At 41.8% G+C, this 12,212-nt stretch overlaps 1 protein-coding gene across 4 annotated transcripts in view; it reads right to left on the bottom strand.

The window, feature by feature from the left end:
- Positions 1-2,650: 2,650 nt before the first annotated feature.
- Positions 2,651-12,212, bottom strand: part of PLEKHB2 (pleckstrin homology domain containing B2) — a 46,039-nt gene continuing 36,477 nt past the window's right edge. For 3 of the 4 annotated variants that reach the window (XM_070463926.1, XM_070463927.1, XM_070463925.1), the window contains 2 exons: positions 10,744-10,852; positions 2,651-5,397 (listed from right to left, as the gene is read on the bottom strand). In XM_070463926.1, the coding sequence (XP_070320027.1) occupies positions 5,261-5,397; positions 10,744-10,852 (246 nt within the window). In that variant the 3' untranslated portion in view covers positions 2,651-5,260. The remainder of the gene's footprint in view (positions 5,398-10,743; positions 10,853-12,212) is intronic. The other variant, XM_070463924.1, reaches the window with a different exon arrangement.

Raw genomic sequence — 12,212 nt, 5'->3', positions numbered from 1 at the left:
AGTCAAGAAACACCTGGAGTAACAGGCAAATTTGGCCTTGGAGTACAGAATGAAGCAGGACAAAGGCTAACAGAGTTTTGCCAAGAGAACACACTGGTCATAGCAAACACCCTCTTCCAACAACACAAGAGAAGACTCTACACATGGATATCACCATATGGCCAACACCAAAATCAGATTGACTATATTCTTTGCAGTCAAAGATGGAGAAGCTCTATACAGTCAGTAAAAACAAGACCTGGAGCTGACTGTGGCTCAGATCATGAACTCCTTATTGTCAAATTCAGACTTAAACTGAAGAGAGTAGGGATTCAGGTATGACCTAAATCAAATCCCTTATGAATATACAGTGGAAGTGAGAAATAGATTTAAGGGACTAGATCTGATAGAGAGCCTGATGAACTATGGATGGAGGTTGGTGACACTGTATAGGAGACAGGGATCAAGACCATCCCCATGGAAAAGAAATGCAAAAAGGCAAAATGGCTGTCTGAGGAGGCCTTACAAATAGCTGTGAAAAGAAGAGAAGCAAAAAGCAAAGGAGAAAAGGAAAGATATTCCCATTTGAATGCAGAGTTCCAAAGAATAGCCAGGAGAGATAAGAAAGCCCTTCTCAGCAATCAATGCAAAGAAATAGAGGGAAACAACAGAATGGGAAAGACTAGAGATCTCTTCAAGAAAATTAGAGATACCAAGGGAACATTTCATGAAAAGATGGACTCAATAAAGGACAGAAATGGTATGGACCTAACAGAAGCAGAAGATATTAAGAAGAGGTGGCAAGAATACACAGAACTGTACAAAAAAGATCTTCATGATCCAGATAATCACAATGGTGTGATCACTCACCTAGAGCCAGACATCCTGGAATGTGAAGTCAAGTGGGCCTTAGAAAGCATCACTACGAACAAAGCTAGTAGATGTGATGGAATTCCAGTTGAGCTATTTCAAATCCTGAAAGATGATGTTGTGAAAGTGCTGCACTCAATATGCCAGCAAATTTGGAAAATCTCAGCAGTGGCCAGAGGACTGGAAAAGGTCAGTTTTCATTCCAATCCCTAAGAAAGGCAATCCCAAAGAATGCTCAAACTACCGCACAATTGCACTCATCTCACACACTAGTAAAGTAATGCTCAAAATTCTCCAAGCCAGGCTTCAGCAATATGTGAACCGAGAACTTCCAGATGTTCAAGCTGGTTTTAGAAAAGGCAGAGGAACCAGAGATCAAATTGCCAATATCTGCTGGATCATCAAAAAAGCAAGAGAGTTCCAGAAAAACATCTATTTCTGCTTTAGAGACTATGCCAACACCTTCGACTGTGTGGATCACAATAAACTGTGGAAAATTCTGAAGGAGATGGGAATACCAGACCACCTGACCTGCCTCTTGAGAAACCTGTATGCAGGTCAGAAAGCAACAGTTAGAACTGGACATGGAACAACAGACTGGTTCCAAATAGGAAAAGGAGTATGTCAAGGCTGTATATTGTCACCCTGCTTATTTAACTTATATGCAGAGTACATCATGAGAAACGCTGGGCTGGAAAAAGCACAAGCTGGAATCAAGATTGCTGGGAGAAATATCAATAACCTCAGATATGCAGATGACACCACCCTTATGGCAGAAAGTGAAGAGGGACTAAAAAGCCTCTTGATGAAAGTGAAAGAGGAGAGTGAAAAAGTTGGCTTAAAGCTTAACATTCAGAAAACTAAGATCATGGCATCTGGTCCCATCACCTCATGGGAAATAGATGAGGAGACAGTGGAAACAGTGTCAGACTTTATTTTTTTGGGCTCCAAAATCACTGCAGATGGTGATTGCAGCCATGAAATTAAAAGACACTTACTCCTTGAAAGGAAAGTTATGACCAACCTAGATAGCATATTAAAAAGCAGAGACATTACTTTGCCAACAAAGGTCCGTCTGGTCAAGGCTATGGTTTTTCCAGTGGTCATGTATGGATGTGAGAGTTGGACTGTGAAGAAAGCTGAGCACCGAAAAATTGATGCTTTTGAATTGTGGTGTTGGAGAAGACTCTTGAGAGTCCCTTGGACTGCAAGGGGATCCAACCAGTCCATCCTGAAGGAGATCAGTCCTGGGTGTTCATTGGAAGGACTGATGTTGAAGCTGAAACTCCAATACTTTGGCCACCTCATGAGAAGAGCTGACTCATTGGAAACGACCTGATGCTGGGAGGGATTGGGGGCAGGATGAGAAGGGGACGACAGAGGATGAGATGGCTGGATGGCATCACCGACTCGATGGACATGAGTTTGAGTAAACTCTGGGGGTTGGTGACGGACAGGGAGGCCTGTCGTGCTGCGATTCATGGGGTGGCAAAGAGTCGGACATGACTGAGCGACTGAACTGAACTGAACTGACAGATGTAAGACAGGAATTTAATGAGTTATTGTTGACTGATGTGACAACACATTCCCTAGCACTTAGGGAAAGCTCAATAAATGGCATTCTTACTGCCTGTGAGGCAGCAGAAAAAGCTGTGTTACTACAAAATAATTTAAAAAAAAAAACAGATAGGTGTTTCCCAGAGGAGATAGTGGGGGATGGGAGAAATGCATGAACTGTTTTTAATCTATATTTATAGTTTAAATGAACTGAATTAAAAAAAAACAATAGAAGTCAGTGAAATATGCTTTAAGGTTAACAATCATTTAATGTATTAACATTTTCACTTATAAACATACAATTTGCATATACAGGGAAAAACTGGTTCAGAGGACACCACAGAATACTAGAAACAGGCAAGCAATCAGAAGAGAAAAGAAAAGATCAACCCAAGGGGGAAAAAAATGGAACTGCATTCCATGCCGGTGTCTATAAACTTGGGAAGGAGGAAAAGTTCGCACAGAATCACAATTAATGTAGAAAACAAACGTGGGTCCTTCTGTACCAATGGCAGGAACTTGTCCCATGATCCAGATCTTGCATCCCAGTCCGGCCCATTTCATGAATGTTTATCTGAAACACAGTCATTCATCTCTCCCTTCTCTTTAAATCTAACCCTGAAGTTAACTCAAGAAATTAAACAAACAGAGCAAAGAAACAAGCAGACTGGCATGTGTGTAATATCAACGGCCAAATATTTAAAATTACACATGGAAGTAAAATGCTGACTAAGTATTTTACTTTCGTTAAAGTGAACAAGTTCCTTCCAACTCACCGAACTTCTTGATTTAGGACTACCTAATCGAGGTGACCAAAAGATTGGCATCTACGAGAACTGGAGCCAGGGGAATGAAGCATCTCAGCCCATCTTTATGCTGAGCACGCATTTCCTCTCAGGATCAAGTCACTAGGGCAGTGAACTTCCAGACTCAACTACAGTCGCCCAACGTGGCTTGCCCGGCTAGGGACAGGGACTGGAGATGGGGGAACACACGTATGTCAGGACTTCAGTCCACAGCTCCCCTACTCTGTCAGGGGTCAAGCGCATTTCAGGGACATAACTCAGTATCTGTCGTTCCAGTAATTCCTAGTTCAAAATTAACTGAGTTTAGTATTTTGCTTGTAAAGGATACAGCTTGAATAATTACTATCTGACCAAAGCTATTCTTCTTACATATGATGTAAACTAAGTAACATTTTTAACCATCAAAACCAGTATTGTCACACATCGCATCTGGCAACTTTCCACCACATGACACATCCAAAGCAATGACAGCCAAGTACACTTCTTTTCAGCTGGAAACAGCTCTCCAGTGTCAACAGGTGCAGTAGAATTGGCTAGGGAAACAGACCTATGCTCACCACAAAGTTCATTTGGCATCTAGTTTTCAGATGGAGATAGATCTATTCAAGTCTGCCTTAGAGGTGGAGTGGACTGATAAATGAAACAAAACACTGTGTCTGTAACTGGCCACACAAAATAAAAACAGAATTTGGGCTACCAGGAGTGTATTTTATGGAAACATGGCCACATGGAGTATAGCGGCAGAGACCTACGATGTGCCTTTGTAAACATACATTTTTTAAAACATGCAGGACAGAAAACTGGAATAACTGAAGTTTTAAAATTTATATAGATAAAGAAATAAGAAAATTACAGAAATGCAGGGCCCTTGGTTTTTCAGAGCTTCACATTTAAGTTGGGGCTCAAAATTAAATGGCTCAAGCTTCTCTGTGACACTAAAGTCAGAAATAAAAGCAAGGCCGGAATCCTGGTCAGGTGGAGATTATCTTGAGCAGGCCATTCACGTCTCTGGCCCGAAGCTCCCGTCCGTAGCCTGAGCTCCCCCACCACGCAGCACAGAGCTCGGGGCAGCAGCAGTGCCCAGTCCCACACGGGACACGAGATGGGCCCATCACCAGCCTTCAGAAGGACATCACACACCCTCAGTGCAGCCCCGTCCCCTTGGACAGGACCACTGCACTATGGCTCTCTCTTCACTTTCCTCACCATCCTCTTCATATTATTTTCTCAACAAGTAGAAAAATAAGCTATAAGTAGGCTGAAGTGGCAATAAAAAATGCTCAAAGCTAACACTAAAACCATGATGCCCCTGAAAAAAATAAATCTACCTCCACACACTTTTTTGCCGTTGTTGTGCCTTCCTCAAGTGTTAAATGATAAAGCCCTAAAATGTTGACACTCAAGTCTACTCCTAATTTGGGATACTTTCTAAGTATCACAACCAGAAAACAAACAAGAATAAAATGAAAAAGCATCATTTTCAAGGGGGGAAACTGCCATGCCGTCCATCATCCTGAGCAGTCAGCTTTGCTAGCCAGTCCCAGAGGCTGTGGGATATCACCCCGCTGCCTAAAGAAGGTTCCAGCCTGTAACTCCTGAAGTAACATGCAGCCAGTTCTGGTCTGACATTTGAAAGTCTGACATTAAACCAAAGAAGCTGCAGTTTTTCTCGCCATGGTCATTCATTCACTCATACATCACCATGTTACCAGCAAAACACTAAAATAAATTATCCCTTAAGAACTAAGGCCTAACTCTAAAAAGAAAATGGCCTTTCAAAACAGGTGTGTCCAAATAAAGTATTGCGAGAGTTTTATAAGGAAACTCCTCGAATGAGCCAGTGCCCCCAGATAGTCCACATGTTAGCTGAACAGCAGCCTAAAGCTTTCTCTGCAGTACTTCTATGTACTTATAAGTATTCTGTCACTACTTTCAAAAGAACTATTAAACCTATTACTAAAAATATTTGTGACAAACAGAAATGCCCTGCAAATCATATTATTGCACACGGGGTATCAGAAGCTATGCACGTCGAGGTTCCGAGGACTCTAGAAGACCCAGAACAGAGACCCCAGGGCCATGCCCGTGGCTGCCCCGGCCAGCATGCCCAGCGCCAGGTCACTGTCGTTGTTTCGATACCACTCACGAATGATGACTTGGTTGGCAGGCTGCTGTCCATAGAGTCCTAGAAAGAAGGAAAGAACAGACTCTTGAGGAGCAGTTTGTGAAGTTCAACATTCACTCAGAAAGACATCTCACTTGCCTGAGGTTTCTCCATGCACAGCACTCCTCCCACAGACTCGTCTCCCTCAGAGAGCTGGGGGTGGGGGTGACCTCAGTGAGTGCTCCCCAGCTCCCTGGGACTCGGCTCGGCTGAGTGAGGCGGACACCCCATATCTAAGATGGAACTAAGAGAAAATCAAGGTGCTCAGTCTCCCAAAGTCCGCAGTCCCAGACACTACAGAGAGCCAAATCCTAATGAAGCTGCAAGCCCCAGCCCACAATGTCCGCTTCAGCCCCCACACTGTGTTCATCGGGACGGCAGCAGACCAGGAGCACAGGACACGCACAGAGCCTGGAGACGACGGGAGAGCCAAGAAGCCTCATCCAGAAGTTAAACAGCTTCTTGGTATTCATGGAAACTGTTTTTAAATGAAACCTTAAATCTGCTAACATAATCCGCTCTTTATTTTTAATGTTATGCCTTTATGGAGAAAAATATTTGTCAGAAAGAAAACATCTAAAAAACAAAACTTTAAACAAATTTAAAATTATTTGCACAATTAAAGTTCTCAATTGGAAATGTTTATTTTCTTCCATATTTCACAATATGTTGTCCAAAAGCTAGGTAGCTTTAAAATTGTTCCCACAGGACTTCCCTGGTGGTGCAGAGGATAAGAATCTGTCTGCCAATGCAGGGGACACAGGTTCGATCCCTGGTCCAGGAGGATTCCACATACTGCAAAGCAGCTAAGCCCATGTGCCACAACCACTGAGCCCACATGCCCTAGAACCTGTGCTCTGCAACAAGAGAAGAGCCTCCAGTCTCTGCCACCAGAAAAAGCCCACATGCGACCACGAAGACCCAGCACAACTATAAATAAATTTCCTCACATACAGTGTTAACTTTCCTCCTTGACCCACTATTCTCTTTCCTAGTTCAACCCTAGGAAAATGAGAAATTGATCCAACAGTGATATGTCCATGAAGAATGAAGATACTAAAGGATAAGTGCTTACCAGTCTAAGCAATTACAGTATTACAAGCATCTCTATGTACAGACTCACTTAATCCTCACAACAACCCTAGGAGGTGAGCGTGCTGTCACCCGTGTTCTATAAACAGGCAAAGCGGGAGGCACCTGGGGCCTGAGCGCAGTGAGTGCACGCCAGCCCAGGTGCCCTGCCTACAGTGTGCACTCAGACACCAGTGCCCCCAATATGAAGGAAAGAGAAGCATCAAAGCCACAGAGTAGGAAAATGAGACCACTGTAAACCTAAAGGTTTATCAAGCACAGGCAATAGCATTAGAAGCAAAGTTTTTTTTATGTAATATTTAAACTACATAACTGGTAAACTGTAGCATTCATAATCACAGCCTTAAAATTTTAAAAATCTCATCAACCAGTAAAATGTAATACAGTAGGACTCTGTAGCTGACCTAATTTAAAGACCCCTGGAAAATCTAAATCTGCATTCCAGCTTCAGCTCCACAGAAGGATCCCCTTACTGCATGACCAGGAGCCAACTTCTGCAGCTCACCTCTGTTCAGACCAAAAGCTAAGTCTTTACCAAAGTCAGCTGGGGAACACTTCCAAACTGTACTTATTTTAATTACCTAATTTAATCTTTACATAAATGATCTAAACATGAATGTAGAAAAGGAAGATATTGTTAGATATTTTAAGAACAACTAAGTCAGATACTTTTGGGCTTCCCTGGAGGCTTAGATGGTAAAGAATCCACCTGCAATGCGGGAGACCTGGATTAGATTCCTGGGTTGGGAAGATCCTGGAAAGACTAAACAAAGGCAGATAACTTTTACAAATTACTATCAAACCAAGAAACTGAGAATTACAAAATCTAGAGGTGTTCTCTCATACTTGGCCCCTGGAAACTGCAGAGCAATAACGTGTCATGAATACCATCTGGACAAGACAGAAACAGAGGACTCCAACCAAAGGAGCCCACTCAAACCAAAGACCTCAAGCCCAGATTAAGAGACAACTGAACAAATGTCTGCTAATGTGGGAAAATTAAAACGGAATACTTGCAGTGTGTACACAGCACTTTTTAAATTGGCTGACTGACACCAGTTCCAGTAATATTAAAGAGAAGGCCTGTAACCTTCTCTGCGCAACAAGGACCCCTGTGGACACTGCCCGGCAGCATGTCATGAAGCTAGCAAAGCACCAGCGTCCTGGAAAGGCTGATGAAGGGCTCCTGTCTGGTTACCAGCACGATGCTGCTGTGGGACGACCACAGCGGGGCAGCCTTCCACAGCAAGCACACTGGCAGTGTGCACACAGCGCTTCTGAAATTGGTTGGTAGGCATCTGGCTGTCATGAGGCAAACGCCAAATGCCTACCAACTGCACTCGGCCCTCAGCAGCAAGTTGTCTGAGGTTGCACCAAGAATGCCGTCTCGTTGTTCATGATGAAATTCAAAGGCAGGAATGGAATTCTACGTATAGAAATTCCCTTCACAAGCACAAAACTTCTCTTTTACAGAGTAAGAAACAGCCAGGATTATCCCCATCTATGGCCTAGGGGGCTGAATAAAAGTCTGGCTCTGTAAATCCATGGCTGATTCACGTCAATGTATGACAAAAACCACTACAATGTTGTAAAGTAATTAGCCTCCAACTAATAAAAATAAATGAAAAAAAAAAAGATTAAAAAAAGAAAGAAAGAAAGAAAAGTCTGGCTCTCATCAGACAAATAGGCCAGGACTTAAAAACTGAACACAAACCCCAAAATAAATGGGAAAAAAATAATTAATACAAGGAAAAATTTAATTCATAAACAATTATACAATCTCTATCTCTGCCAGTCGTCAGAAATGTAAACTAGGGCAACCTGGTTCCATGTTAAGGCCTAATGAGGTTATCAGAACTTTCAGAGCACAAGAACAGCGGGCAATCTTGATGCAGCTGCAGAGGAACCAGCACATCAGCAATCCCAAGGGGCACCATAAGCTGGTGAACTACTCTGGGAAATACCTTAGTAAATGCATAGCATCAAGAGTTACTGTCTTTTGGACTCTGTGGGAGAAGGCGAGGGTGGGATGTTTTGAGAGAACAGCATCGAAACATGTATATTATATAGGGTGAAACAGATCACCAGCCCAGGTTGGGTGCATGAGACAAGTGCTCGGGCCTGGTGCACTGGAAGACCCAGAGGGATGGGGTGGGGAGGGAGGTGGGAGGCGGGATTGGGATGGGGAATACTTGTAAATCCATGGCTGATTCATGTCAATGTATGACAAAAACCACTACAATACTGTAAAGTAATTAGCCTCCAACTAAGAAAAATAAATGAAAAAAAAAGAGTTACTGTAATACTGTCAGATGAAATAAATAAAGTATAAACTTCCCTCAAAACAATCCAGAGCTGGGGAAAAAAGGTACAGATGAAACAAGATGCTGTAACTGTTGAAGCTGGTAACAGGTAAATTTAATAGCTCATTTACTGTCCTTACTGTAAACTTTTATAATTTTAAAATGTATCAAAAACAAAATGTTTATGCCCTTTGACATATTAACATACAGAAATCAGAAACGTATTCTAAGACATATTTAATAGGAATAAAAAACAAACTGATTAGAAACAATCAAAGCAATATCTATGACAGAAAAATTGAAAAGAAAAAGTAAACAGCCAATAAGTACTAGAAGACTTAATATTACCCCATATGATAGGATGCAATCATTAAAAATACTTACAAAGATTATGTAGCACTCTGGACAAAATATATAAAATTTTTAAATGAGAATGGAATGTAAAAAGTAATGTAATGCCATTAACAAAACAAAACATAACAAAGCAAACACGCTCCAAAAAAGTATAAGATAACAAATATGAAACTATTATTTTACAAGAAGAAAATAATTAAACAAAAATAGCTGTGCTAGGATCAGAGGAGAGACAAATAGCTCATTTTTTAGTATCATTATTTCACTGATTTTCAACTTGACACACAAAAAAAATCAACCAAGGCAAAATTCTTCAGAGTCTACACTGCCTTAATGATCAGTATCAGATTCCCAAAACAGGTAACTGGAGAAACTCTCTATTAGGTGTTAATGCACCACTAACCACCACTAACGGTGAGTCTAGGGCCAGTCAAATCCAGACTCTGTGGCAACCCCACTGGCTTCTTTGTGGCATTAATATCAGTGACCACTCACTCTTCTGGTAACACTGTCCTTCCACTGCTTCTGCAAAAAGGCACTGTGCTATATTCCTGATCTCCCTTGTATTCTGGGCTCCCATTCCAATCCATTCATCAATTCATTCTCCTGTGTGTCGCTGTGACATGCCATACTCACCGAGAACTGCACCTGCCTGACTTCACCTGCTCACTGGGGTCTGGGTATGGTCTCACACTTCAGGCCATCAGTCACAAAGCTCAGGTCACCCTTGCCCTGGCTGTAGGCTCCAGCACCATTGCCAGCATATTCCTGACCTCCACCCTACAGACGTCCCCCTGCCCAGGCTGCACCCAGGACTCGACGCTATCTCAGTTCAGTTCAGAAGCTCAGTCGTGTCCGACTCTTTGAGACCCCATGGACTGCAGCAGCCAGGCTTCCCTGTCCATCACCAACTCCCAGAGATTGCTCAAACTCATGTCTATCAAATCGGTGATGTCATCCAACCATCTCATCCTCTGTAGTCCCCTTCTCCTCCCACCCTCAATCTTTCCCAGCCTCAGGGTCTTTTCCAATGAATCAGTTCTTCGCATCAGGTGGCTAAAGTACTACAGCTTCAGCTTCAGTATCAGTCCTTCCGATGAATATTCAGGACTGATTTCCTCTGATGCTATCTACACAGGTCAGTCGCTCACACCTAACACTTTGTTTCAGGTTGAGATGAAAATGAAAGGAGTAAATATAAGCCTTTCCATGCCTCTACTTCATCTGCAAAATGAAACATCACCTCCGTAGTGATCATTTTTGAAAGCTAAAACCAGAAGGAAAAAAACAGGAGAAAGATTACCTCCTATTTCTTAAAATGGTACTCTTAGGTTATTTCTTAATGTAAGTGTATTTCAATAGGTACAAATTCTCATCTTGGGGATGAATCTGAATACAACAGTGAAGTTTTAAAAATCAAGCCTACTCTAACTTTGTAAAGTAGTGTGAAAAGATATAATGCTTTCTTTTTTTTTTAAATAGCACAGTGACTTGTCATCTATAACCAGAAAAATTACAGTTCACTTACCCCTAAACTGAGAAATAAAAATTCCTCAGGCTTCAGTGATCTACACACTAAATGACGAGAAACCAGGAATGAAAGGCTGGCATGAGTTACCTGCATATGGGTACTGATAGGGTACAGCATACGCCTGTCCATTTGCAGCATAGACAACTTGAGTTCCTGGGGGGTATGCACCGCTGTATGGACCATAGCCATATGCCTGCTGAAAAAGATACAAGCCCGTTAGAAATAAAATTTTAAAATTCAACATCCATTTACAATAAAAACTCTCAACCAAGTGGTTATAAAGAGAACATACCTCAACATAAGAAAAGCTGTATATGACAAGCCCATAGCTAGCATCAACACTCAATGGATGGTGAAAAGCTAAACAATTTCTCTAGGATCAGGAACAAGACAATGATGCCTACAGTACCCACTTTTATTCAACACACTATCAGAAAGCCAAGTCAGAGCCATTTAGACAAGAAAAGGAAATAAAAGGTATCCAAACTAGAAAGGAAAAAGTACTGAGTTAGCCAAAAAGTTTGCTGGGGTTTTTCTGTAAGATGGTATGGAAAAAAACCAAATGAACTTTTTGGCCAACCCAATAAAACTGTCAATACAGAAAACCCTAAAGACTCTATAAAAAAAACTGTAAGAATAAAACGAATTCAGTAAAGTTCCAGGATACAAAACTAATAAACAGAAATCTGAATTTCAATACACTAGGAGCAAACTTTCAGAAAGAGAAATTAAGAAAATGATACTATGTACAATTGCATCAAAACAAATTATGATCTTCCCAACCCAGGGATCAAAACAGGGTCTCCTGCACTGCAGGCAGATTCTTTACCATCTAACACACCATGGAAGCCCATGATAAACATATTACTATATATAAAATAGATAATCAACAAGGACCTACTGGGGGAACTCTACCCAAAACTCTGTAATAACCTATAAGGAAAAAGAACCTGAAAAATAAATAGACATACATATATGAACAGATGAATCAGTTTGTTGTACACTTGAAACTAATACAATACTGTAAATCAAGTATGTTGTTCAGTTGCTCAGTCATGTCCAACACTTTGCCGTCGCATGGACTGCAGCACGCCAGGCTTCCCTGTCCTATCTCCTGGAGTTTGCTCAGATTCATGCCCACTGGAGTCGGTGATGTGGTCCAATCAGCTCATTCTCTGTTGCCTCCTTCTCCTCCTGCCCTCAATCTTTCCCAGCATCAGGGTCTTTTCCAATGAGTCAGCTCTTCTCATCAGGTGGCCAAAGTATTGGAACTTCAGCTTCAGTCCTTCCAATGAATATTCAGGGTTAATTTCCTTTAGGATTGACTGGTTTGATCTCTTCCTTGCTGTCCAAGAGACTCTCAAGAGTCTTCTCCAACACCACAGTTCAAAAGCATCAATTCTTCAGCACTCAGCCTTCTTTATGGTCCAACTCTCACACCCATACATGACTACTGGAAAAACCATAGCTTTGACTATATGGACCTTTGTCTGCAAAGTGATGTCTCTGCTTTTTAATACACTGTATAGGTTTGTCATAGCTTTTCTTCCAAGGAG

Source organism: Odocoileus virginianus, unplaced genomic scaffold (genome assembly GCF_023699985.2).
Source record: "Odocoileus virginianus isolate 20LAN1187 ecotype Illinois unplaced genomic scaffold, Ovbor_1.2 Unplaced_Contig_9, whole genome shotgun sequence".
NCBI classification, from domain to species: Eukaryota; Metazoa; Chordata; class Mammalia; order Artiodactyla; family Cervidae; genus Odocoileus; species Odocoileus virginianus.
The sequence above is the reverse complement of the archived record's forward strand: the minus strand, read 5'-3'. Positions and strand labels throughout refer to the sequence as shown.